The following is a 26,944-nucleotide window of genomic DNA, read 5'->3' as shown; positions in this document are numbered from 1 at the left end:
CAGCCCTCCTCCCAGGGGACAGCCCCACGAGCCTGCGCAGTCTGTCACCAGCTCCTGGCGGGCTCCAGGCTTTGCAGGGCGGGGCGACAGCTGGCGCGGAGCTGCCCCTGCGCACGTAGCATCCAGGTTACTCCCCCCACCTAGCACGGGCCTCACGTCCCCTTGGCCGTGCAAACCCCCGGGGGGGGCGGGGCTCGGCCATCACCGCCTCCTCATTGGTGGAGCTTCCCCCTGCCTCTTCTCCCGATTGGAGGAGACGCGGGGCGCACGAGCTCGACACGTTCTCCTCGGGGGCGGAGGCGCTGCTGAAGGGCATCGCGCTAAGTCGCAGCGTTCCGGCTCGGGGCGGGGCAGCGGCGGCGGCCAATGGGAGCGGCCGGGGGGCGGGGCGTGAGGCCGGGCCGCGGCCAGGGGCTGGCGAGTTGGTAAACAAGCCCCAGGCCGCGTGGCGGCGGCGGCGGTAGCAGCAGCTGCAGGGCAGGTGAGAGCGGCGGGAGGGGCGCTACCAAACACTGTAGCGGCGGTTAACGGCCAACGGCCGCCGCTCTCTCTGAGGACCACTCGGGACTGGCGCACGCGCGTTCCTGCCCCGCAACGTCCTGCCCGCGCCTGGCACCGCGGGGGGAGAGGGGCGCAGATAGGCCCCAGCCCTGGGTGCCCGTGCAAGGGCTGCGCTGCTTTCGCCCCTTCCCCCGTGCTCCCTACTGATCTGTTGCTCTGCTTTCGGCTCCCCTTCGTGTTTCCTGTCTGGCCTCCTGCTCTGCTTTCGGCCCCCCTTCGTGTTTCCTGTCTGGCCTTCTGCTCTGCTTTCGGCTCCCTTCTGTGTTTCCCATCTAGCCTTTTGTTCTGCTTTTGGCTCCTGTCTCTGTTTCCTATCTAGTCTCCTGCTCTGCTTTTGGCTCCCTTGTCTGGCCTGTTGCTGTGCTTTCGGTCCCCCTTCATGTTGCCCATCTGGCCTGCTGCTCTGCTTTTGGCTCCCTTTCATGTCTCCTGTCTAGCCTGCAGCCCTGCTTTCTGCTCCCAGCTCCATCTGATGTTCTGGGTGCCCCTCATCCTGTGCTCCCTGCCACCCCTACTGCACTGTTTTCTGCTCCCTGCTCTTTCTGCTGCTCTGGGACCTGTCTCCCCCTCCGACCTGCTGTGTGCCACACATAGGGTGCCTGTCCTGCTTGTCACTGCAGGTCAGCACCCCGCAAAGCCTGGCTGGTGCTAGAGATGGCTTTCTGTAGCACTGGCTTGGCCAGCACTGCCTTGACTCTGGGGCACCGCATGGTACTGCTGCCCCCTGGCTGGTTGCCTGCAGCAGCTTGATGTGATCCCTGAGCTTGAGTCCTCCCTTAGGAGGAGAAGGTGGAAGAGAACGGGTTAACTTTTTCAAGTGGGGTGTGGATCCCTTGTTGGGGGTGGGACGGGGGACCTGGATGGGAATAAACTTTCTGTTCTCATTTAGATAAGGGCAGACGGGGCTTGGCAAAACAAAGCAGTGCAGTATATTGTATCCTTAGTAATTTATAGTTTTAGGAGAGAGATCCTAAGGGAGCTGGATTCGCAAGCAGCATTGGCAATATCCGTATTATTACTTCAACCTTTGTATTTGCTACAGCTTGAGAACTATGACCAGATAGAGGGTTGAAAATGGTTATTTCAACTGATTAGTCATGATAAAAAGGAGCACACTTGGACTTTGGATCATTGTAATGTGTGACATTGCTTAACATGCGATGTTTGCAATCCAGAACTTGCTCAATGTTTGGCTTTTTTTGTATGCTGCCTTTCTCTAAATGCATGCCACTTTAAGTTGCGTTGACAGCAGGTTTATGAGAGGTTAACTGTGAAGTGCTGCCTGCCTTGTGTGCTCAGAAGTTTGCATGCCTCGAGCCCTGGTTCATTGTTGTAAAAATGAGACTTAGCCAGGTTAGGCTGGTGTCTAGTAGAAGGCAGAGTATGTTTGCATCTTATAAACTAACTGAAGTAGATGCATGCAAACTTCTGTGAGTTGAAGCTCGCTTCATCATGTTGTAAAAATGCTAGTGAAGAATGGTGTGTAGTTGTGTCAGGGTGTGTAGTTGTAGGGAGGATTCCAGTGAAATAAAGAGGCTTATATTAAAGCAGAGATGCAATTTGAAAGCGCTGCAATTACATTCCTCACCATCTCCTTTTTAGGAGAATGAGAAAAGTTGGCTATCTCCTAGTTCAAGTACTAAAATATGTAATGTGGTAGATCACCACTGTCATAGTTGCAAGAAAGTGCAAAATAAGAATTCAGTTGTAAAAACTTACCAAAAAGCTTTAGAATGCCTTATGTTTAAGGGTAGTGATGATTAGATGAGGAAACTAATTCCTTAAAGCTTTCTGCAACCATGTAAAAAAGGGTCTGTGAGTTGACTTAACATGGCTAGGGACCAACATGTGTATGAAAATGTTGGACATCCAATATTTGTAAAAACAGTCTTGCATCTTGTGTTTAGAAAATCTACAGGTCTCCTACTATGGATGAAAAATAATGGACTTGTACTGACTTTTTTTAAAGAACTTTTTACTCCTTTGGATATAGACCACTTTTATTTGTTTAGTCCTTAATTAAATCAGACTAATACAATTGTAATTTCATTTTTAATTAAATTATAGGTTAAATTAACTGGTTGGTCTTTAGTTATAGCTATTAACAGTTCGTTGACATTTCTGCTGAAATGCATGTTACTTAAAAACTGATGTTTCTTGTATATCACCAAGATGTTCACATGCATCCTATTGCAACCAAGAGCAAGGAGGTGGAGCCAGCCGCCCCCCCCCCCCCCCCCCCCCCAAATACAGTTTTGAAGGCTCTGATCTTGTAGCGGTGTAGTAGTGTATGAGAATAAGAAAAAGAAACTTGTTTGATAAAGTAACTATCTATAACCATGGTGACATTAACTATTCACTGTCCAAGCTGAAGGGGGAGGTGGGGGCGGGGAGTAAAGGTGCTAACTATTCTACTCAGTAATTGAAACAATTAATTTTAAGAGAACATGCTTTTTGCTTTTTTAAAAAGGAACAGGCATGTCTGACATGACACTTCTTAACTTCCCTTTATGATGTCTTTGTCTGTTGGTAGCAGTCTCATGGGAAAAAAAATCATATATTCTTGGCTTCTCTTTTATTTAACTAAGGCTATGAACAGATGCCCCACACATCCTGGGAGGACAGAATCCAATTATTTGGACATCTATGTCTATTGGCCCTGGGGAAGACTCTAGAAAAGTTTGTGGCATTAGTCCTAAGTTTGTCCCAGGAAATTGCAAAGTGTCGCCTGAACAATTATCCCAGGATTGCATTATTGAATCACTGCACAAAACCTGAACAAATGGCAGTGTATTCTGCTGCTTACTAAACTCTGATTAGAAGTGCGGTATGTGCACATACCAATCCTGCAACTTTTCTGCTCCAGGACAAACACAGGCATGACTGGCCCTGGGACAAATGCAGCATCTGTTCCTCAGCTAAGATGAAGATCTTGTTCAAGATTTTATTGTGCCCAACAATGAGCATTGAATATGCTTTAAGTATTGGGATCCAAAACCCAAAAATTATTGTTTTGGTATATAACATACTAGGAAGGTATAGTTGACTTCAAATTGCAAAGTAGACTAGAAATATGGTTCTGAGATGAAACGGCTGATGAAAATGGGTTATTTATCTAGTAAAAACAAAATGCAGCAATAGCTTCTGGATTTGTTTGATAGAGTAAGTTTTTTGGCTCCTTATTCTTTCTCTTAATGTAAAGGACAGTGTAGCAGGAGAAGATATGCTTACCATTCCTTTTGGAACAAATAACTTGATTTTTCTCTTTATCAAACACATTGTGAGCTCAATTTACATTTTTTTGTTGTTTGCCAGCAATGACCTTTATAGTCTTGAAAGTTTTAGATAAATCATTGTTGTCCTGTTTAGATGAAATATCATGTAGATAAATCAGTTATGTTTTGATGAATCATTGCAACTCACCAGCACTGTTGAGGACTCACCTGGAATACTGTGTCCAATTTTGGGCCTGATGCTTCAAAAAGGATGTGGACAGATTGGAAAGAGTCTGTTTAGCAGAGAGCAACAAAAATGATTGATAGGCCCGGGAAACAATTTAGGAGGAGAGGCTGAAAGAACTAGGGCTGTTTAGTCAGGAGAAGAGAAGGCTGAGTGGGGCAGGATTTGATAACAGTCTTCAAATACCCAAAAGGCGATATTAGAGCTAATGAAGACAGGTTTTTCTCTATGCCAGTAGGGGGTGGGATGAAGAGCAATAGCTTCAAGCTGCAGCAGAGGAACTTTAGATTGGAGATTAGGAGGAACTTTCTGACTATGAGGATGATCAAGCATTGGAGCAGGCTGCCTAGATAAACTGTGGAATCTCCATCCTTGGAAATTTTCAAGACCAGGTTGGACAAACACTTGCCAGGATTCTCTTAGGCTAAACCATCCCTGACTTGAGAAAGGGCTGGACTAGATGACCTCTTGAGGTCCTTTCCAGCCCAACTTTCTTATGTTCTTCACAGGAGAAACACGGGTAACCTTCAGGGATTTAACAGAGGTAGCAAAGAGGCAAACATTCTCTCTTTTAAAAATAATGTAATGTGATAAATAAAATGAAGGGTCAGAAGATAGAGTTCCTCTCTCTAAGTTTACTGTTAGTTCACTGGTCACTTTGTTTCACTGCAGTCAAGGAGAGTTGCATGTACAGCCAGCTTCCAGCTGTTCTGCGTTATGTGAAGCTGTAGTGAATGTTTCATCTACAGTATTTAAGGCAGTCTAAAAATAGCCCATTCTGAATCTGTGCTGCAAGAAGAGAATTATTTGACTTGCAGTCTTCCAAAATAGCCCCCTTAAAGGCAGGTGGAGGTCTGTTGTTTAATACCCTGTTTGTCAGGTTGTCAGTTTCTGGAAAAAACATATAGAGAAGGACAGGTCTTGGATTACTGCTCTCCCAATGGATTGTTTACATAAAATCTGTTTGTGGGTAATAGTTCCTTCTGGGAGTCGCTTTGACACCAGGGCAGTAACAAGGGATAACTTTGGCCCTTTGTTTCTTTACAACTTACTGTGGAATATTGTATTTGATGTAGGGATCACTACCTTTTGAAATGCATACCTGGTGATGCATTCAGCTATATACGTGTATGTGTTTCTTTTTTGTTCCCACAATCACAGTATTATACCAGTGAGTGAACTGTGCTGCCTGAGGGTGGATATAACAAGATTGAAGCACTATAATAAGTACCATGTGATATGCTATTGCCCAACTGTCCTGGCTGTTACAATCTAAAATTGTTTAATGGAAGAATCTGTAGGAAGAAGCGCTAGCGTCGAGCTCATTGTGCTCTCTTGCAGTAGTGCTCTCTTGCAGTAGTGCTGTGCCCCAGAATGGGAGGACAGACATTTGTATTAGTTGCCCTGGTGATTTCTGGTCTTGTAGTTCTCTTCATATCTTTGGTGCATGCTTTCCTTTTGAAATGGGAATGATGGTAAAACAAATTCTGTTTGTACAGAGCCAAAACATTTATTTACTGCAGAGCATAATGATTAGGGTAGGGCTGGGAAGTTGAATACACAGTAAAAGCCTCCCTTGCCATGAAGCAATGGATATACACTAACAAATGTTGATTTTGTTCACAAAAACCTAAATTTCAACACATGCACAGAACTCGCAGCTGTTCTGGTCTCTGGGATAGCTAGTATTTATCTTTTTAAATTCCAGCAAACTGCATTTAAATAACCTTAAATGGGTGAATAAAAGCAAGAAATGACAGGGTGTGTAGTTTTGCCTTCTCTATCTTTTTGGCATGTGTATGCACATCTGTTTTGCAATGAGGGATAATCACTGAGCGGATATAGTTACATCTGTATAAAAGAGGTTTTCTACAGCATTGGAATTTTGTTAGGTATTTTGTTGACTGGACATAGGAAGCATGCTATATCTGCTATGAGAGTTTTGTATAAATCCTCTGTACTGCCTAAAAATGTTACAAGCTTAGATTTCTGTTTAACCTAGTTCATCCCTGCATCTGCTCAGTAAAACAAAAAAAAATTTTTTTTTCATAAAGGTGATAATCAAAGCACTTAATTTAGTCACTAGAGAGTGGGAGTCAGTATCCCTTGGCCTGAAGGCCAGATCTGACTTGCCAGGTGATTTCGTTTGGCCCGTGGAGCCCAGATATTAACCACATACTGGTGCTCTTGTGGAAGGGATGTTCCCTCCTAAGGTCTCATAAAGATTAGGCGATATGGGTAAATTATGTTACTGAAGACTGGGTGCCTGCATTTTCAAAAGTTTGGGTGTGGGAGGTGGGGAAAAAGATGATTACAAAGATCATCTGGCAATTATATGAACATATTGAAACTGGCTGAAGATATGAAACCCTTCTTGCCCGCATGGGAGAAGGATAGGATTGAACATTACTGCTAAGCATAATGTGTGTGCGTGCATGTGTGTATGCATGTGTGTTGTCAAGAAAGTGACCTTTCAATCTTGCTGGCTTCTTGCTGGGTAGGGGGGAGTGTATGGGCGGCCCGAAGCAGCCCCTTGCAGGCTGGAACTTTGCCAGCTTGCAAGGGAAAAGCCATGGTTTCCCACATTTTTCTCTTTTAAAGAAGAATCCATTTTTAACATTTGTGATCCACTTTTGGGTTGTGACCCATAGGTTGAGAAACGCTGATCTAGTCCAACCGCCTGCTCAAAGCAGGACTGTCCCCAACTAGATCATCCCAGCCAAGGGAGATGCAGTGCTACACATGACCAGAAGAAACTTGCTTGTTTTTTCTCCTCTTTGGCAGTTTTGCTCTTTTTATTGCTTGTAAAGAATTGGTGGGTCCTCCTAAGTCATGTAGATGCCCTGAAAAATACCATTTAAGTTCTCCATAACTAATTGCTTTGTATGCAGCAATTGACTTCTGTAGTTTGGGAGAGTGGTTTACAATTTCTGTATTACAAGCCTGAGAACTTGCAAAGCATGAAGATAATTATGGTAGTGATATGTAGCACTGAAGCTCTCGTCTCCTGCTTTATATGTACAGATGTCCAAGATGTGTCATGTATATTTCCATATAATGAACAGAGAACCCAAACCAGAAAGGTTATATAATTTGACCAGGGCCAGTGTCAGAGTTGAAATTAGAATGTAGGAATTCCAGTAGACCTAGTTTCACTCTCAAGAGAACAAAACTTGAATGGTATATTAGGTGATCCCATTTGACCTGCGGTGTCTCTAAGGATTTATTTTCTACATAGCCCAGTATTGTGAGCATATGCAAATAAAAAGAACTGATAGCAAAACAAGAACTGGAAAATTCTTTTTGGTAGCAAGGTCACTAATTTTTTAGCTAGTCTATAAATAGGTTTGTATGTATTGAGAAGCTGCTCAGTTTGAACCTAACCCTAACTTACAGGACAAGGCCAAAATTCAGTTGCCCAAGGTCTGATTATGCATACATTCTTTCAGGATCAATAGTGAGGGACTGGGGTTGTTGGTTTCCTGTTCAGAGTACTAACGAAAGACCTGTCTTCACCTAGTTGGTGAGATGCATGCAATAAGTACCTGTACTCCAGGCCACCTGTACTTTCCCCCCCGACAAGCTATGTGGCTTTACCATGTTTTCCTGTTTTCTTAATATATTGTTTCTTCAGGTACAGCAAGAAAAAGCCACACAAATAGAAGCTTATTACTTGTGTTTAGCTTTAATGTATTAGTTCTACTTGTGTTTGTAGGATTAGAGTCTGAGCTTTCTATTCAGAGCTGATAGTGAAACAGGCTATTTTTAAAGGATTGCCAAATGCATGTACTGGAAAAATGAAAAATATTTTGGCTGTTTCCTAAACTTTCATTTATAGTAACTTTAGGTGCTCTCTACAACAGGAGCTGGTGCTGGTACATTACATCAGCAGAGTGAGACTGTAGATTACCTACATAAAAAGACTTTCTGATAGGAGCAGGGTTTTTTTAATTGGCAGTGTTAGTTTAAAATGGAACAGCAGCACTGGAAAATTTGTAACTACTTCAGAGTGGATGAAAAGTAGTTGGTTACCAAGGAGAATAGGCAGTTAAACCCCCAGTAGTCCTTCTGAAGACTTATAGGGAGAAACTAATTGCTTGGGAAATTAAATGATTTAATTAGGCTGTGCTGTAGTACAACAGAACTTGTTTCTGTATCTTCAGCAGATCAGCTGTCTAGTGACGGTCCTGAGTTCTTCTTCCTTTGGTTCTATTCCACTGTCTGGGTAAACAAGGAGATAGGGGGTGGGAGGAGAGGGATTTTACTTCCTAAAACTTACAGCTTAAACCCTAGCTGTTGAAAGAGGAAATGGTAGAAATTATTTTGTTGATAGATTCACAGTTTCAATAAATGAGGCCAGTTGTGCAAAAATCCTCTTAATAGAAGCACTCAAAGCCAGTAAGGCAAGACTGGCAGTAGTTTTCCTTCCAGAAAACTGGGCTGCTGGTGGTGATTGTGTCTTCTTTGCTGGGGGGACCTGCTCTTTTATGAGATGGCTTAGTTGATGCACCATCTTGTATGTTTTGTTTTATGGGGTCAAGGAGAAAGTATTGGATTAGCTTCTAGTGATTATCTCTGCTAAGTAGACTATTCTTAAAGAGTTTAATAAATTGAAATGGCAAGGAGCTGTGTGCTTCCTCCCAACGTGTAGTTTTCCCTCAAGGGATGAATATTCGTGATACACAGGTAACATTTTGGTTGATTCCAATGCAGCAGCAGGGGTACAAGTCAGAGGAGTTGCACAGAAGTTGGGGGTGCACCAATAGAGATTTTTGGGGTCAATAACAATAGCCAGTTTGTAAGGAGGAATATTGGCTGATACCGATCCAATTTCCGATACAGCATGGAGAGCTGCATGCAGCTGGTAAGTCTGTTGTACTGGAAGGGGAGGGGGGTGGGAAAGGGTCATGGGGAAGCAGATCAAGGCCCCACAGTGACAGAGGGTGTGGGGCTGGGGCAGGCACTGCTCAGCCAGGGCAGGGTACAGGATGGAGCAGTGGCTTGTCTGGAGGGTGCAGGAAGGGGTGGGGGCGGCTGCTGCGTGCACCTTGGGAGGGCATGGGGGGTGGGGGGGTTGTGCCTCCAGATCTGCACGGGGCAAGAGGGCTGCTGCTGCGGGCTGGGGCTGTGTTGGGCTCTTCCCAGTGGGGGGCATGGGCTGGGATTTCATTGGGTGGGGGGGGAGGGGCTGCAGTGCTGGGACGCAGTTACGGGGAGGGGGTGGGGGGTACAGCCACTCCAAAATTCACCTTAGGCCCACCAACCCTTCTTCCCAGCGCTGCTGCCCACTCCAAGCACAGCCCAGCCCAACCCCCTGCTGAGAAGAGCCCAGCACAGCCCCAGCCTGCAGTAGCAGCCCACCTGCTCTGTGCAGATCCAGGGGCACGGGGTATGCACAGTGGTGGGATCCACCCCCAACCCCAGCTGGGCAGCACCTGACTTAGTCCCTGCCCCAGCCCCACTTCCTCCCTCACCATGGGGGCCTTGATCTGCCCCCCCCACTCTTTCCTTACCCCCCTCCCCATCTACCACAACAGACTTAACAGCTGCACAACAGCGCCCTGCCGAGCCATGCTGCACCTGCTTCATGGGGCAGCTGTCAGGTGGTTGGGGAAGGTGATCCCCGCTGCCCTCCACTGCCCTGTGCTGCGTGGGGGTGCTCTGCCATGGGTGCCCAGAGGCCCCTATCACCGCTGCCAATGCTGGTGAGTGCAGGGCTTTTCTTTTTTAAAGTGCTGGGAGGCTGGGGCAGGGCAGCTATGGGGGCTTCTCCCACGGCTCTTCCGGCTGTGCCTGCCTCTACCCCGGCAGAGGGAGCCGTGGGGGCTATGCCCTGCTGCCATTTGTCCAGCTGGCATGGGGGGGAGGGGGGCACGATGCAGGTGTGGCTTGCTGTGGGTGGCAGCAGGGCATAGCCCCTGCTCCCAGCACTACCGTGCCTGCAACAGCACTGGGAGTGGGGGCTCTGCTCTGCTGCCACTTGCCAGCCAGTGTGGGAGGCGCAGAATGCAGGTGTGGCAGCGCTGTGAGCTGGGGCTATGCTCTGCTGCTGCTTGCCCCCTTCCACCTAGAGTGAGTCACGCCTATATCCCATTTCTCTAACCCGCCCACCACTCCAGCTGAGCAAGCAGCAGCAGGGCAGAGCTTCTGCTCTCAGCACTGCTGCGCCCACATCCCTCACTCCCCCTCCCCGAGTAATGCGCCCCCTGTCCCGGATGGTCAGCTTGTCCCAGCCCCAGTCCCTCCCTCTCCCACACACCCCTTCCCTCCCCCAACCCTAACAGACTTACCAGCTGGAGGCTGGAGATTCGGTCATAGACCGAATCTCCGAAGCAGCCGAATCTTTTCTGAAGCATCTGAATAGATTCGGAAAAGTTTCGGATCAATTTGGAGCTTTTAAGGGGTCTCCCTATTTGATTCAGATTCGGAGATTTGGTCCCCGAATTGGGCCGAATCTCCTCCGAATTGAATCAGCTACCGAAGCTTTGCACAGCCCTATTAACTAAGTCAGCGAAGCTGATAAGTTAAGCCATGTTGGAGCACAAACACAGAGCTCCTTGACTTGGTAGCAGTCATCCTGTGACACGTGGCAATATTAACTAATGCGACTCAAGATAATATACCTCAGTCTAGTGGTCAGAAAGATGGTACATGTATACACACCCACTGAGAGCAGAATTTGGCCTTGAGGGGATTAAAATTATAAGTTTTTCAATCAGGATGGCACCAAGTAGATCAAGGAGCCTTTAATAAAGAGGATAAAGTCTCATGTTAGACTCTTAATTGGTGAAAGTGAATTATTTCTAGATCTCTGACCTGGGTAGAAAGTAGTTCCATTAATTCCAGACACATGGGTCATGACAGTGTTTTTCGCCTATCCCCAGACAATGTCTAACCTAACCAGAATGAAGTAAGTAAAGCCATCAGTGCAGAACATTCATTCTGCACTGATGTATCTGCCTAAAATAAAGCAAGCAGCATGCAGACTTGTGGTGTCCAAAGCCAGCATGAAGGTTTTGGGTTTGTTTTTTTTTTAAACTCCTTTATTGCATCTCAAGCTATTTATAGGGAAAACTGTTCATACAGGCTTCCCAGCCAGCTGTTATTGGTAAAAAATGAGGACCATCACTTTTATACTACCACTAATCCTTCAGAAGTTTTTGGAAACACAGCCCACTTTGAATCAAAGCATTGACTGCTGCAGCAGTGATTAGAAGGCAAAAGAGCTGGGCTGCATTTGAAGATGTTTCAGTTTTAAATGTCACTGGTAGATATTATTTGTAGAGAGTGGTTATTGTACCTTCCTCCCCTTAGTCTGAAGTTAGGCAGAAGGCAGGGAAGCATGCCATCTTATTTGTGCAAGGATATTTTTAAAAGTGTTGTCAGAGCTTGTACATGTTTAATTAAATAAGCTGTGTCCCTCAAAAGTAAATACCCCAGAATTCCTAACAGAGAAGGGCTTGGTAACTCTACAGCTCCTCCGTTTCTTAACTAAATAAACCTAGAGAGAGGTAGTTAGCTCTGTGTAGTTTGAGTTCAGACAGAAGGCAGGGCTTTCCGACTAGGGCCTAAGGTGTCATTCTGCCTTGCCTTATGTCAGCTTAGTTATTTGGAGAGGAATGTCACTGATCCTGATGTACAAAATGTTGAGTCTCTTTAGCTGAACTTTAGGAACTATTTTGGTTCCTTATAAAGGGGGAAATCACCATCTCCTTTTACTGCTCTCTGGACATCCTGGTCATTTAGGACACAAGGAAGCCAGTTAATGAAAACACATTTCATAGTGTCGACCCTGGTATATAGGGGAATTAGGGTGGGGGATGGAACTTGCCACTGCTGTTGGTGATACGAGGGCAGATTTACATCCACTATCAAACTGCATGAAAGTATGATATGAGAGCTAGATATTAGTATTTTAAAAATGGTACCTTTTACTTGACTTATGGTCACAGCATGAATTTGTAGAGTAAACATTTGTCTGTGGTGTGCAGGGAACAAATGGGATACCAGCTTGGAGCTGATTGATACAGTGATAGCCAGGGATCCAGGTTTTTTCCGATTTAAAAAAATCACCAGTTTTGGGTTAAAAAAGAAAAGTAACCCCAAATACACATTTTTCCATGATTGCCCGAGCGAGGCAAAAGAGGGAAAGGGGCCAGGAGGCTTCCATGGCTGACCAGAGAAATCCAGGGCAGTCTAAGGGCCAAAAGGGGGCACATAAAAAGTGGAAACAGGGTGAGATCACTAAAGATGAATATACCTCCTCTGCTCGTGCTTGTAGGGAGGCAGTTAGGCGGGCCAAAGCTACCATGGAGCTGAGGATGGCAACCCAAGTAAAGGACAACAAGAAATTGTTTTTTAGATATATTGGGAGTAAAAGGAAGGCCCAGGGAGGAATAGGACCGCTGCTAAATGGGCAGAAACAATTGGTGACAGATAGGGGGGACAAGGCTGAACTCCTCAACGAGTTCTTTGCCTCAGTGTTCCTAAGCGAGGGGCACGACAAGTCTCTCACTGGGGTTGTAGAGAGGCAGCAGCAAGGTGCCAGACTTCCATGCGTAGATCCTGAGGTGGTGCAGAGTCACTTGGAAGAACTGGATGCCTTTAAGTCGGCAGGCCCGGATGGGCTCCATCCGAGGGTGCTGAGGGCACTGGCTGACGTCATTGCAGAGCCACTGGCGGGAATATTCGAATGCTCGTGGCGCACGGGCCAAGTCCCGGAGGACTGGAAAAGGGCTAACGTGGTTCCCATTTTCAAAAAGGGGAGGAAGGAGGACCCGGGCAACTATAGGCCGGTCAGTCTCACCTCCATCCTTGGTAAAGTATTTGAAAAAATTATCAAGGCTCACATTTGTGAGAGCCCAGCAGGACAAATTATGCTGAGGGGAAACCAGCATGGGTTTGTGGCGGGCAGATCGTGCCTGACCAACCTAGTCTCTTTCTATGACCAGGTTACGAAACGCCTGGACACAGGAGGAGGGGTGGATGTCGTATACTTAGACTTCAGGAAGGCCTTCGATACGGTATCCCACCCCATACTGCTGAACAAGTTAAGAGGCTGTGATGTGGATGACTGCACAGTCCAGTGGGTGGCGAATTGGCTAGAGGGTCGCACCCAGAGAGTCGTGGTGGATGGGTCGGTTTCGACCTGGAAGGGTGTGGGCAGTGGGGTCCCGCAGGGTTCGGTCCTTGGACCGATACTCTTTAATGTCTTCATCAGCGACTTGGACGTGGGAGTGAAATGTACTCTGTCCAAGTTTGCAGATGACACAAAGCTATGGGGAGAAGTGGACATGCCGGAGGGCAGGGAACAGCTGCAGGCAGACCTGGATAGGTTGCACAAGTGGGCAGAAAACAACAGGATGCAGTTCAACAAGGAGAAATGCAAAGTGCTGCACCTAGGGAGGAAAAATGTCCAGCACACCTACAGCCTAGGGAATGACCTGCTGGGTGGCACAGAGGTGGAAAGGGATCTTGGAGTCCTAGTGGACTCCAAGATGAACATGAGCCGGCAGTGTGACGAAGCCATCAGAAAAGCCAATGGCACTTTATCGTGCATCAGCAGATGCATGACAAATAGGTCCAGGGAGGTGATACTTCCCCTCTATAGGGCGTTGGTCAGACCGCAGTTGGAGTACTGCGTGCAATTCTGGGCGCCACACTTCAAGAAGGATGCGGATAACCTGGAGAGGGTACAGCGAAGGGCAACTCGTATGGTCAAGGGCCTGCAGACCAAGCCCTATGAGGAGAGACTAGAGAAACTGGACCTTTTCAGCCTCCGCAAGAGAAGGTTGAGAGGCGACCTTGTAGCTGCCTATAAGTTCATCACGGGGGCACAGAAGGGAATTGGTGAGGATTTATTCACCAAGGCTCCCCCGGGGGTTACAAGAAACAATGGCCACAAGCTAGCAGAGAGCAGATTTAGACTGGACATAAGGAAGAACTTCTTCACAGTTCGAGTGGCCAAGGTCTGGAACGGGCTCCCAAGGGAGGTGGTGCTCTCCCCTACCCTGGGGGTCTTCAAGAGGAGGTTAGACGAGTATCTAGCTGGGGTCATCTAGACCCAGCACTCTTTCCTGCTTATGCAGGGGGTCGGACTTGATGATCTATTGAGGTCCCTTCCGACCCTAACATCTATGAATCTATGATTTAAATGAAACACCATTTATATATAGATATATGTATAGTGCTGTTTCATTTTAATCATGGAAAAATGTGGGCTTGGGTTTACTTTTTTTTAACCCAAAAATTGGGGATTTTTTTTAAAATCAGAGAGAACCTGGATCCCCAGCTATCACTGTGTCATCCAGCCCCAAGAAAAACAACCTTTTCCTCCACCATGGCAAGCTTCAGAGCTTCAGCCGGCAGTAGCAACAGCAGGAACTGGAGGGGAAGGTAGGGATGTCAAAGTACATAAAGAAAAACCTGGAATCCCATTTGTTTTTTAAATCGGAGATAACCAGGATCCCTAGTGATAGCAGTGATGGGTACTTTGAAGAATGGTAACATAGGTTCAGCCTTGGTGAAGTTTGTCACAGGCTTGGAAATGAATTCATTGCTTTGTTGCTCCATCAGTCAGCTACCTTTCATGTCCCTTGGCCTCTTTTTCTCTTAAATCTGTGTAAAGTAGATGGGTACAGATAAGTAATGATACAGGAGGCCCTCTGGGCTAGTGGATAAAATGTTAGGCTGGTGAATTAGGATACCTGGTTCTTTTCCATAGCACAGCCATATCTTACTAGAGACACTGGGGTGAGTCACTTAACCTCTTTGTGCCTCAGTTCTCCCCTTTGGTAAAATTGAGATGCTAATTTCTGGTAGAACCCCCCCATTGTATCTGGTACTGGAACTTGATTTTTGTTTGTGCCCACCCACCATTATAAATTCCTCAGGGTCCTGAAGTATTATTACAGACCAAAAATGCTCACTTTTACCTTTAGGAGTTGAGGACTATGTGGGTTACAGTTGCTCTACTATTTTAAAAACTAGTGTTAGGGTGTATGTAGACAAAACAGGAGCCCTAAATTGAAGCGGTGGGTTTTAAAAAACACAGCTTCAGTTTAGGGCTGATTAAACCCCCGTGGTGTTTAGGGCTGATTAAACCCCTGTGTTGTGCACACATCCCGTTGACTTACCTGCCTCTCTGGCGGTGAAGGGAGGGTGAGCTACTGGTGGGCGGAGTGGTCCCTGGAGTGTGTGGGGGGAATGGGACATGCAACTCCAACTTCATGCATGCGTGTTCTTTAGGAGGGTCAGAAATATAAACTTCCTGTGTCAGGATCTGTTACAGTACTTCATTGATTTTAAATTATTAATACCTTTTTAAAAAGTTGAAAGAGGAAACTAGCTGCCCGAGTTCCTGACTGTTCAGGCATCTGGTTGAACTGCATAAGGATCAAAAGTTGACCCACTATTTTTGGCAGAGGGACTGGTGTAAATGCATGAACATGAAGTTTTATCAGGCACCCGCTCTTGTCGAGGGCTTATGCAATTTGCCTTAGATCTGGTGCTGTACCATTCACTCTAAAGGAGTGTCTTGCAGTAAGTGTGTACTCATGTGGTTGTTGCTTAAATAGTCGTTAAAATATTGCACTCAAATCTTTGGGAGGGGTGGCGATGTCTTGTCTCTCAGCATGCTGTTCTTAGTAGCTGACACCAGGGGTGTCAAACTCAATTCTTGCCCCAGGGCCAGATCCAGACTGGGGCATGCAGTGCTGGCAGCTCTGGCTTGCCATGGGGTACCCCTGGCTTGCAGGGTACTGTGTGACAGTGTGACATCAGCTCTAGCTAGGGAGGTAGGACCATGGCAGTAGAGATGGGTGATGATTGGGACTGTCAGCCCTTGCTTGCTGATTGCCATGTCTACCAGGGGTTAAGGGACCCAGACTCTGCAGCAGGCTGTTTCCACCCCACCACACCCCATAACTTCTGTTTGCCAGTCGGTAACCAAGTGGGCTGGATAGAACACCTCTGTGGGCCAGATGCAGCCTGAGAGCTGTGTTTGAAATTTCTGGCAAGCAGGATACTGTATCACAGAGTTGTCATGTGTAAAAACAATCAGTTGAGGTTAATGTTTCTTGATATTTGTATTTATTTTTTTAGTTTGTATGATTTCAACTGGGCTTGAAAGTCAGTCCAGTGGCAGGGGGCAGATGAGCTGCAGGCATGGCATGTAATTTAACTCTCTAATCCCCCCTTCTCACTACTCTTTTTCACATTTTTAGATGTAAAAGTGACTTGATGTTATCCTTCCCAACAACTTCCAGTCGTCTTCCATTTAAGAGCTGTGGGACATTTTGTTCAGAGATGTGCTGTAGGTGTGAAACAAGGTTAACTAAACTGAGCCATCCTAGCCTTGTCTGTGCTAGGACAATAAGCCAAGATTGCCATGTTGGCCACAGAACTTTTTCTAGCCCGGTTTACAAACAGCTTGACTGTTGGCAGGAGATGTGACTGGTTTGTCAGTATGGAAAGTGGTCTAGTTCCTACCTGTTCTTGATGATGGGTTTTCAGAAATCATTCTAACCATATCATAACCTGTCTTTACAGATGGGAGGCCAGGGCTGGTTGAATTGTTTTCTTTCTTTTTCTTCTTTGTCTTTCAGAGCTGCTTGCTTGTACTATTCTTTTGCAGTAGTGTTGCTCTAGTAGAATAAAGTGTCCCTCCACTGTTTGCTGCATTGGATTTGAACACCTGAGTCTAGTATTTGGCTAACCTGTCTTGAACCCTGATGTGGCAGATTTTATTGTGCTTCTTGACTCTTCTTGTCTTCTAGGATTTTTATCATTTTTACTGTCTGTCCCCCACCCCTCCCAACCCCTTCATAAAAGGAGGTGAAGGACACTGGATCAGACCAGAGGAGAGGAAAAGTAATCTTCCCAGTTTTGGCCTCCTTTTTCTCCCGGTTATTTTCATTCTCTTCCATGCCTTCCTGTCCATTCCTTGATAGTCTCTTGACTTCCACTTTCCATATCCCTCTCAGAGTAACTGAGTTTTGCGTGTCCTTTTGTCCATGAGCTCTTCAAAATTGGGTGCTTCGCTTTTTTCCTTTTTTTTTTTTCTTTTTTTTCCCCTACACAGGAAATCTACCTTCCTGGGGAGCCTAACGTTACTGAAAATGAATGTTTATTCTCCTGGTTTACAACTTCCTCTTGGAAGAGGTCTGTAACCAGGCACCATGTAAGCTTGTTTTTTTCCTTTGCTCTACTTGATGCTTGGATACTGACCAACATGGGGCATGCAGAGCATTAAGAATAAGAGGGGAGCTAACAGTAATGTGCAGTAGAATTCAGGATTGTGACTCTTAAAATCCTACTTCTATCGACCTTTTATTTGTGGTGATCTCCTTGCCATTGACAATTTCACACCCTTGTGGAGCTGAGGAGTGCTCAGTTTTTGAGTTGGTGTACAAGCTCCTTAAGGCACGACCTGTGTCCAGTGTGGCTTTATAAAATTCTAGGCATACCTACAGTACTGTCACAATATACAGTCAAACAACAAGCACCTCTCCAGTTTAACATTAGAACTGTTTCTTTTATATAGTCTACTACTTGATGTTTCTTATTTTAGTAACATCCCACTGTCATGGAGCCTTCTTGCAAAGAATCTTGCTTCATAGTGGACCCCAGGAGTCCATTTGGTGCTTGTGTCCAACATGATAGACAAAAATGTTTGCATAGAAAATGGATATACGCCCTGCTGTGCTATGCCTCCCCACATGCTAATAAAGGCAGACTTACATGGCCACCTTGGCTGAGCTTGTAACTGCCAGGTAGATGGCCCACTTCCTAAGCAGAGGTGCTGAAAGGCAGTCTCCTGGGTCTCATCCCTGAGCATTTTGAATGAACTTACTATAGGCAAAGTCTTGTAGGTGGTGAAAGGGTTAAAACATTGTTGGCTGAAATGGATGCAATCTCATGGAAGTCAACAGAATTTTGTTAGCAGTGAGTTTGACTCAATATCTGCTTTATAGCTAAAACCAACAAATGGGAACTGGTCATATTTGCTCATTGTTATATTTAGCAGTTGAGCGTTGAGTGCATATTGAGCAATATGTTTTCCATTTGTGGCTTTTTTAGCTTCTCAACTTGTTTTGTTTTTGTTGCAAGACATCAATTCTTAAGCATCTTTTCAGCTATATGACTTCTGTGGTCTGTTGGCAAAATCAGCTCCTGAACTCCTGTTTGAGTGAAAGGAAGAGTTTGGTTTTAATATTTAATTTTTTAGATGGGCTAGGTGTTAGTATGGACCCATTTAATTTTCCTTGAATACATTACTCTTGCTCCAGTAGTTTCAACTCCATCTCCCAGTGCTCCAGATAGTGAAAGAGGAGCTTATGCATTTAAACTGTGGTCCATGCCTGTGTTATTGAACTCTTAGTTACTAATACCCTAACATTCATAATAGTGTGTTCTTATGCTTTAATATTTCAGCTTGGACAATAATGCTGTGCTGGTTAATATCTTTTTTTTCCAGTCCAGACAACAATCCTGTAGATTAGGCATTGGCAACCTATGGCCCCCTCATGGAGCCATTTGATCTGACCCATGGTTGTGAGGTGTCAGGAGCTGAATTGAACCAGTTTGGGTCAGATGCAGGTGGGCATGTGAAGGGTGAGTGCTAGGACTGCCACCTTTCTCAGTGGCTGCACAAAAGTGCCCAGCGCCACTGCTTTTACCTGAGGCATTATGGGAAGTGGAGGGTGTCTGTACCTAGCACTTCACTGGTGGGGGGGTGGACTTTGACACTTCCTGTGCCACTGTGCCTGTAGCGCTGGTACGTTGTTGACCTCTGTGCCCCTAATGGTATAAGTTATGCTGTAGTTAGAGGTTGCCATGTATCCATTATAACAGTAATAGTATAATAGTAAATGGCTGTATAGTATAATAGTAAATAGAGAGACTGATTCATTTTCTCAGCCCTTGATCATTCCGTTTGTTCAACAAATACATCAGTAACCAAGAATTTTTGCCCTTGATTTACAAGAACTGTCAGGCTGTCCTGGAATTCACCTCTCTTATACCAAGGTTAGCCATCCTGCTCCTGTGTGACTGGTATGTAGAGCTTCTCTTCAAGAAAAGTTGTTTTTCCACAGAAGGCAACTGGATCTAGTCATTTGTAGTTTGTGGATGGCATAATACTATATGTTCTATCGACTGGGTTTACAGCCCTTGGACTGTGCTAATGTTCATGACTTGTTCTGTGCTTGTGCGTGTGTGCATGCATGCACACGTGCATGTTGACAAAATGTCTGAAAATGAAATAATGACTTTGCATGGTTATCCAGGAAATAGTCTCATGGTGACTTGTGGAGACTGCAGCCAGAACTGTAAATGACTCATTGATGCTATTTCTTCAGGCTGTCCTGGAACTCAGTTGTTTTATCCCAAGGCAAGCTGTGCTTTTCCTGTGTAATTGGCACATAACCCTTCTTGTAGAGAAGCCCTAAGTTTTTTCTCAGAAGACAACTGGATCCAGTCACTTATAGACTGGATGGCATAGTGTTGTATGTGCCATTGACTGGGTTTACAGCACTTGGTCTGTGCTGATGTTCATGACTTGTTCTGTGCTTGTGTGTGAGTGCAGGTTGACAGAACATGCTCTAAAAATGAAATGATGACTTTGCACAGTTATCCAGGAAGTAGTCTGAGTAACCTGTAGAGACTGCAGCCAGAACTGAATGACTCATTGATGACTATATTCTTCCAGACCAGAGAGAATTTTCCATGGGTTGAGTTGTGCCTTAGATGGCATCCCTTGTTCTGTATTGAAGGGCTTGGAGGAGTACATGTATGAGTGAGCCAGCCCTGGCAATGTGACCTTTTTGGGGTCCTGAAAATTCTGCTGTAGAGAACACTAGTTTTGCCACTGTTTGTAGTAGAGGAGCTGGAGGTATAAGCAAAATATGTGGACACAATAGTTTCCTCCCAGTAGTTGCAAATCTGCTTGGCACAGTGCGCTCTGGGTGCAGTGGATGTCCTATTTACACTGCACTCATTGATCTCCTGTGCTGCCAAGCAGTTATGCTTGGAAGAATTAATTTTTATCATCTTTTTCTAGTAATAGTGCCTTGGGACCATTGTGCTGAGTGCCTTTTGAAAGCCTTGTTCTGAGTTTATTCTTCTAAAGCAGTGCTTCTCAAACTTTTTAGACTTGAGGCACTCATCATTTGACTTGAGAGATCTCCATAATTTGTGAATTGAGCAGCATGCCATTAATAAATAAATTAGTTTTTTAACAGCGCTTACCTAATTGCAGAAGGCCTGAGCATTGGAAGCAGGGTAGTAGCCAGGCAGGTAGGAGCCTGGGTCTGCCCTTATCTTCTCCCACTTGCTTATTTTGTTGCACCTTGTAGCACCCTTTGAAAGCAGCAATCTGGTTGAGAATCACTCTTCTAAAGTAACCATTCTGTTACCACATGTCCTCCATATCAAGTTTCTTTGTGTTTGAATGTGCTGAAATTACATTAATGGTTTGTTTCAAACAGGGCGCTTTACCTTTCAGCCTGGGCACATGGAGCAACATTAATTGCATAATACTCTAGTGCAGCGTACTCAACTCCCAGCCAGCGGACCAGAACTGACCCCTTGTGCCATATCACCCTGCCTGCAGGCTCCTTACAGGTCCTAAAATTTGCAGTGGGGAACAGTGGCATTACTCCCCTGCTGCTAAATTTCCAGACCCCTGGGGAGCCCTGTGGGCTGGATAGTATGGCCCTGTGTGCTAAATTTTGGTGTGCAGGGCAGGGCCAGGACTGGGTGGAGGCAGAATGGGGCACTGGGACTTGTTCCCAATGCACAGGGCCTTATCCCTGCATGCGGGGGCAGTGCAGCATCCCAGGACACAATCTCAGCATGCAGGGCTCTCAGTCTCATCAGTGGGGGACTGCAGGGCCTGATCCTGGCATGCAGTGGCAGCTTGGGGGCTGCCACTGTGTGGGTGTGCTCACATGAGGGGCACAATCCAATCCATCCCTGCACCACTTATCTAGCCGACGGGGCCAAACAGTTGAGCACTACTTTCCTTGTGGGATGTTAAGCTTAGTGAGTTTATATATTTGGAAACCCCTAAAATTACAATCAGTAGGATTTGGGAAAACCTGGCCTACACCAGGTTGAGTGCAAATCCTGTCCATGAGAGAACGCTGAGGGGGCCATTGGTCCTACTCCAGAAAGGGAGGAAAGGAGCAGATTGGCAGGGCCAACAGATACTTATGCAGCACCAGAAAGGGAAGTACAGAGTTGGAAAGAAGGACAGAGTAATGAACACATCTCCTTTAAGCAAAGGGAAGAACATTTTGTGGCCTATATGTAGAACAGGAGCTGGGAGTCTAGGGACCTTCTGCATGCCCAGGTTTGCAGCAGCTGCAGAGCCTTGAAAGCAATAAGGGGTTCCAGATATTACCTGGGGGACATCCCAGAAGAGACTCCTTTCTGGAAGAGTGGTAGGGTTGCCAACCCAGAACTTATTTTTTAAACTTTTTATGCTTTACATAATATAACCCTTCTGCCAGGCCCTGGACAAGGGTTTAACTCCAACCATATTTAGGGTCAAATTTAGGGTTTAACTCCAACCATAGTGAAAAAGTATGGTTGTCAGTAAAATGTTTGTAGGTATATTAAAAAAAAAAAAATAAAAAAATCCTGGTTTGACAACCCTGCTTGACCTGCAGCTATAGTTTTACACCATGCTGTCCCCACCCCAGGGACCTCTTGTTTTATCCCCACACCCTGATGCCCCTGATTATACCCTGTCCCCCAACCCTTCCTCAACCAATCCCCCAGCCTTATTTCTGCTGGCCATGCCTTCCCATCCTATCGTGGACACCCAAAGAAGGACTATGCTCTGCCTTCCTGCAGCAGTGTTACAGGTAGGGTCATAGCACAAGCATGTAGCTGGGGAAGGTGGGTGGTGAGGGGCCATGAAGTGCTGGAGGCTTCCTGCAGCATGCTGCACTCCAGCTCAGACATCAGGTGTTTTGCTCTTCAACACTTGCCTCTGATGAGGAATCTTCATTCAAGCTCTGATTGCTTAGTGCTTTTATGGACATCTGAGGTTTTTCTTACCAACTTCATGGACATGTGGTTATTATGGACAGACCATAAAGAACAGGCCTAAATTTATGGATGGTTGGCAACTCTGGGGAGGGGTGAGCCTAGAACTAGCCAAGGGTCTGAACAAATTAGTGATCTAATGGGGTGGAGGACTTAGTACAGAGCACCTGATATGCAGCAGCTGTCTGTCTGTCTGGGCCTGCTAAATTGTTATGTCTTAGCCCCTAATGAAAATAGAGCTAATTTACAGTAGACACATGGACAGTTACTGTGGAGCATCTGATGCATAGTAAGTTCATGCCCCCGTCAACTCTCTGTACTTTGTTCATTTGCCCATACCCTGAATGACGAGTACATGTGGCAGAAAGTATCAAGGGTGGTATGTATTTGAGGACAGAAGTAACTAACTGGTGGGCCTTGGTAGAGTTTACGTCTTGCTTTGGTAGGGAAGGTATGGCCTAGTGAACTCAGTCAGCTTGACTCCTGGAAGGAGTGGGTGTGGCAGCTGCAGTATGCTTCACTCACACTAGCAGACTCTTTTCTTGGGCAAACAGGTCTATCGGAGGTGTTTCAGATCTTGATAAACATTGATGCTTATGAACTCATAGAAGTCAGGGAAGGAATGAGATATATATGCCCAGGAGATTTACCCACCTCTGCTTCTCCTAAAGCTATTGTATATAAATCTGAGGGTGTGGGGGATCCCAGTGTCATCCTTCATTGCACACTTATAAAATGTGACCATCATCTTGTGGGGTTCAGCTTGGCCAGCATCCTTTTGGAGCTCTGAGCCAAAGGGCCTTCCTAAGGGAGCAGCTGCCTAGAGGGGCTGGAAAGCATTGGGGCTGTGCCATTGGAAATCTTTCCCTAGCTGCTGTATTTCATGACTCTGATTCTGTCTTTCAGCACGTACAGGGGTTAGTCATGGCGGGCGACATCTTCATGCTGATGAGAGGCCTGGCTAAGCTGAGCAAGGCAGTCGTAGAAACCCAAGCAGGACAGCTTCGGCAAGTTTTTCTTGGTGGTGATGCAGCTGCAATTGCAAGGACGTTTCAGGCCACTGCTGAAGAGCAGTTTAGTGCTGCCATGGGGAAAATGCAGGTAAGGAAACCTTCTTGGGTGTGTCACTCCCTGTAGGTAGTTGGCTTCTTTCCTTTATTGACAGTGTATGTGAAAGAAATCTTTGTCTAGCAGGTGATGTGCACAGAGGGGATTTACTAGGCATGCAACAAATTCTGCCAGCACTGTATCAAATGAGTTTTTGATGTTACCTCAGGGTAAATTCACACGGTAACTCCAAGGGTGTTGAAGGACTTTATCTTAAATCAACAATATCCAAATAGCAGTTTTGCATTTTTTTTGGTTTTTGTGTTGGGGCTCCACCTTTTAAACTTTTTTTTCTCTGGCTCATTAAAATCTGACACTTTTGAATGATTTGTTCACAATCCAGCTGGAGTGTTGGGTGCTTGTTTGCGCAATTGAGTAAATGCGGTGGGCACCAAAGTGCCTGATTCTGTTCACAGAGGAGGGCTGAAAATGGATGAATGCTTTGAAAGCAGTCCTGCTACAAGCTGGCAAGGTATTGAGCTTGGCGTGTCCCAAGTGGGAAGATGCGACTGGGAGGCCTGCCATTAGACCTGCCAGTCTGAGCAGCAAATATTTGGATGCTCTTTAATTTTCCACCTGAGTGGTCCATTAAATGGGGCCAAGCACTTCGGTCATAATGGACCTGTTCTTTCATAAGGGTTACACACTGGCATGAAAAAGGGGAAAAAACTGAAGATCATCTAGTCCAGTGGATAAATATCCAGTCATAATTTTTTTTTGTCCCCTCTTAGAGCTGTTTTCTGAACTCTTTGTATTGTGGTGCAAAGGAGCCCCTGTCATGGACCAGAGCCCTTTTGTGTGTGGTGCCATGCAAATAACAGAAATGGAAGATCATGCCCTGAAGTCTGCAGATGTTTCATTAGCTCAGGAGCTGGCAACCTTTTTCAAGCCACATGTCAGAACAGCCATGCCCCATTCTGGTGCAGGCTGGAGAGCTTTGTGGGGGAGGGCAGGGTGTTCTTTCCCTGCATCTCCGTTGGAGCCATGCAGCTGGGACCTGTGTCCGTGCCACCACTGCTGCTCCCTGGCTGCAGTGTAAGTGCAGCTTCTAGTTGACGGAGAGCTGTGTTGCCACCAGGCAGCTGGAAGTTGCTTTCATGCTGTTTCTGCTTTTTCCTGGCCCAGTCTACTCTGCTCCCAATCTATGCTGCAAGAGGCATATGTGGGAATGAAAAAAATGTTCCCTGCAATGCAAATTAGTGGTGCGGGGGCAAAATTAGACCCCATATCCAAGGGTCGAAAAAATCCATAGTGGGGAAAAAAGCAGGGCAGGGCATGGTCCTGGACCACGCCCTGAGGCAACCAGAGGCTAGGTCTTCCACAGAGATGCTCTGGTAGCTGCCAGAATGTCTCTATGGTTGGCCCTTGACCTGGTGCTGAAGCCCTGCCTGTGCAGAGCAGGCAGCATGCCAGCCACGGGGAGCTGGACTGGGGTAGGGAGTTGGGAGGGAGGGGGGATCCAGCCCACTCCCCCAGCCCCCACAATCCCTGCCCTACCCAGCCCCATCCCCTGCCTGCCCCCCGAGCCCCCCTATCAGTGCTCTGCCCAGCCCAGCCCAGCCCAGCCCTGTCCCCTTCCCCCCCCCCCCCCCCCCCCCCCCCCCCCCCCGCCAATTGCTGCCCCTCTGGGCCCCAGCATCCCGGCAATTTAAAACAAAAACCCCGCACTCACTGGCAGTAGCAGCTGCTGTTGGGGTCACTGGTGCCCCATGCACAGCGTGGGGCTGGGAGACAGCTGCAGTGGCACCAGCCTGGGCCTCGCTGCCCTGCGCTGCATGGGGGGCTCTACCAGGAGACCCCACAGGCCCTGCTACTGCTGGTGAGTAGAGGCTTTTTTTTTTAAGCGCCAGAGGCTGGGGTTGGGGTGGGGGACAGGCATTGGAGGGCTGGGGGTGTAAGCAAAGGATGGGGATGGGTGGGGCAGCCATTGAGGGGGCTGAAGGAGCCGGCAGGGGATGGGACCAGGCGGGGCTGCAATCTGGGAGACTAGGGATTAAGTGGGGGTGGGGCATGTGGACCCTGCAGGGGTGGGGTGGCAGCAAAACATATAGGTATTTAGAATTCACTTTATTATGATGATAGAGACACCAGTAGTTTTCCAAATTGCTTTAATACTGTAGATATATCAATAAAACTTTGCCCAACTGATCTCTTGCTCTCTCTCTCGGTCTGTTGTTTTAATTGTGGAGGAACATGGATTTTGGGGTATTTTACAGTGACTTCAGGATTTTTTTATCAGGGGTTTTTCATTTTTTTCAATAGGGAACACCAGAATTCCTGCTAGGGAGGCCAGTGGCAGGACCCTGCCTGCTCAGAGCTGGCATCTTGGACCCAGCTGGAGGTGGCTGACCTCCTGGCCAGTTGGGGCCAGGAGGACATGCTTTGACAGTTCAGAGCAGGCCACCACACCTGGAACATCTTCCAGGTGATAGCTGCCTAGATGGCTGTGCAGGGGGCACACATGGCAGTAGTGCCACACAAAGGCCAACTTTGCAGCCACAGCCCACTGGCAGCTGGTCCCAAGGGGCACTGGCTGTGCAGTCCTCATCTGGGTCTGGCAGATGTGCAGCAGGTCAGACTGCTGCAGTGGGTAAAGGTTGCAGGGTTGTTTTAGCAGTCCAGCTGGCACAAGGTACCAATTGGCTGGACCGCAGAAGCTCCTGAGAGTGAGTAGCCCTAAGCTACTTGACAGGGCAACTTTTTGTACTGATGGGGCCAGGACAGGGCAGCTTTTTATACTGCTGGGGATAGCACAGGTGCTGGCCCCGGGCTCAAGCTCCCCCTGGCTGCAGATCCAGGAGCCAGGCAGGGTTATTTTGCCCCAAGTGGCACAATTTGTCCCACACTAAAGTGCATGTCTGGGCATGTGCACTGAGGCAAAAAGCCCTGTTTCAAATTGGCACCGCTTCTGTTTGAGCTGCTGCAAGTGCACATGCTTGCATGTGTGGATGCGCCAGTGGTGTTCGTTTCCACATTCTAGGAACTGTCTCCTGGTTGTTGGATGCAACATAGCTTCGTTCCCAGTTCTGTTTTGCTAAACTGGGCATTGACACAACAAGAAGCAATGGTCTCAAGTTGCAGCAAGGGAAGTTTAGGTTAGATATTAGGAAGAATTGTCTCACTAGGAGGGTAGTAAAACACTGGAAGAGGTTACCCAGAGAGGTGGTGGAAGCTCCATCCTTGGAGGTTTTCAAAACCCAGCTAGACGACACTTTGGCTGGGATGATCTAGTTGGGGAAGGTCCTGCTTTGAGCAGGGGGGTGGACTAGAACACCTCCTGAGGTCCTTTCCAACCCTAACTCTCTATGATTCTATTACATAGTGTGCACCCAGCTCTATTCCTGAGTTGTAAGAGATGCAGAATACAAAATATGCTTTAGTCATCTTGTCTTGTCAAATTGCCATGTGTAAGATGGCCTTTTGGCCATGCATAAGATGACCTGTCTTACCTTTTTTCCATCTTCCTAGGTTTATGCTCATTTAGCCTTTCTCTGACAGAATTCTGCAGCTTCTTAACCTATCTGTCACACATGTAAGTGTATGGTATTTGCACAGGAGTTCTGGGCCAGATGTTCAGGTTCTCTGTGCTCATAGTTTAGATTGGATTTTTCAGAAGAGCCAAGCTATGAACCTATATTAAATTTGCATTTTTAGTAGTACTCAGCAGATGGTCACTGTTAATTCTGTGCTTTTGACCAGATGTACAGGAGAGTTCTACATCTTGTGTTGTCATCTCTTGTGTTTAGGGTCCTAGGTTGGTGGG

At 46.6% G+C, this 26,944-nt stretch overlaps 1 protein-coding gene across 2 annotated transcripts in view; it reads left to right on the top strand.

The window, feature by feature from the left end:
• The first annotated feature begins 375 nt into the window (after positions 1 to 375).
• The window catches only part of COQ8A (coenzyme Q8A), a 65,666-nt gene continuing 39,097 nt past the window's right edge, over positions 376 to 26,944 (top strand). Inside the window, exons 1-2 of one of the 2 annotated variants that reach the window (XM_014598148.3) lie at positions 376 to 481; positions 22,981 to 23,175. In XM_014598148.3, coding sequence (XP_014453634.1) covers positions 22,999 to 23,175 — 177 coding nt within the window. In that variant the 5' untranslated portion in view covers positions 376 to 481; positions 22,981 to 22,998. Of the gene's footprint in view, positions 482 to 21,845; positions 21,891 to 22,980; positions 23,176 to 26,944 lie in introns of those variants that run through there. The other variant, XM_019483102.2, reaches the window with a different exon arrangement.

This window comes from Alligator mississippiensis, chromosome 1 (genome assembly GCF_030867095.1).
Source record: "Alligator mississippiensis isolate rAllMis1 chromosome 1, rAllMis1, whole genome shotgun sequence".
Lineage (NCBI taxonomy): Eukaryota > Metazoa > Chordata > Crocodylia > Alligatoridae > Alligator > Alligator mississippiensis.
The sequence above is the reverse complement of the archived record's forward strand: the minus strand, read 5'-3'. Positions and strand labels throughout refer to the sequence as shown.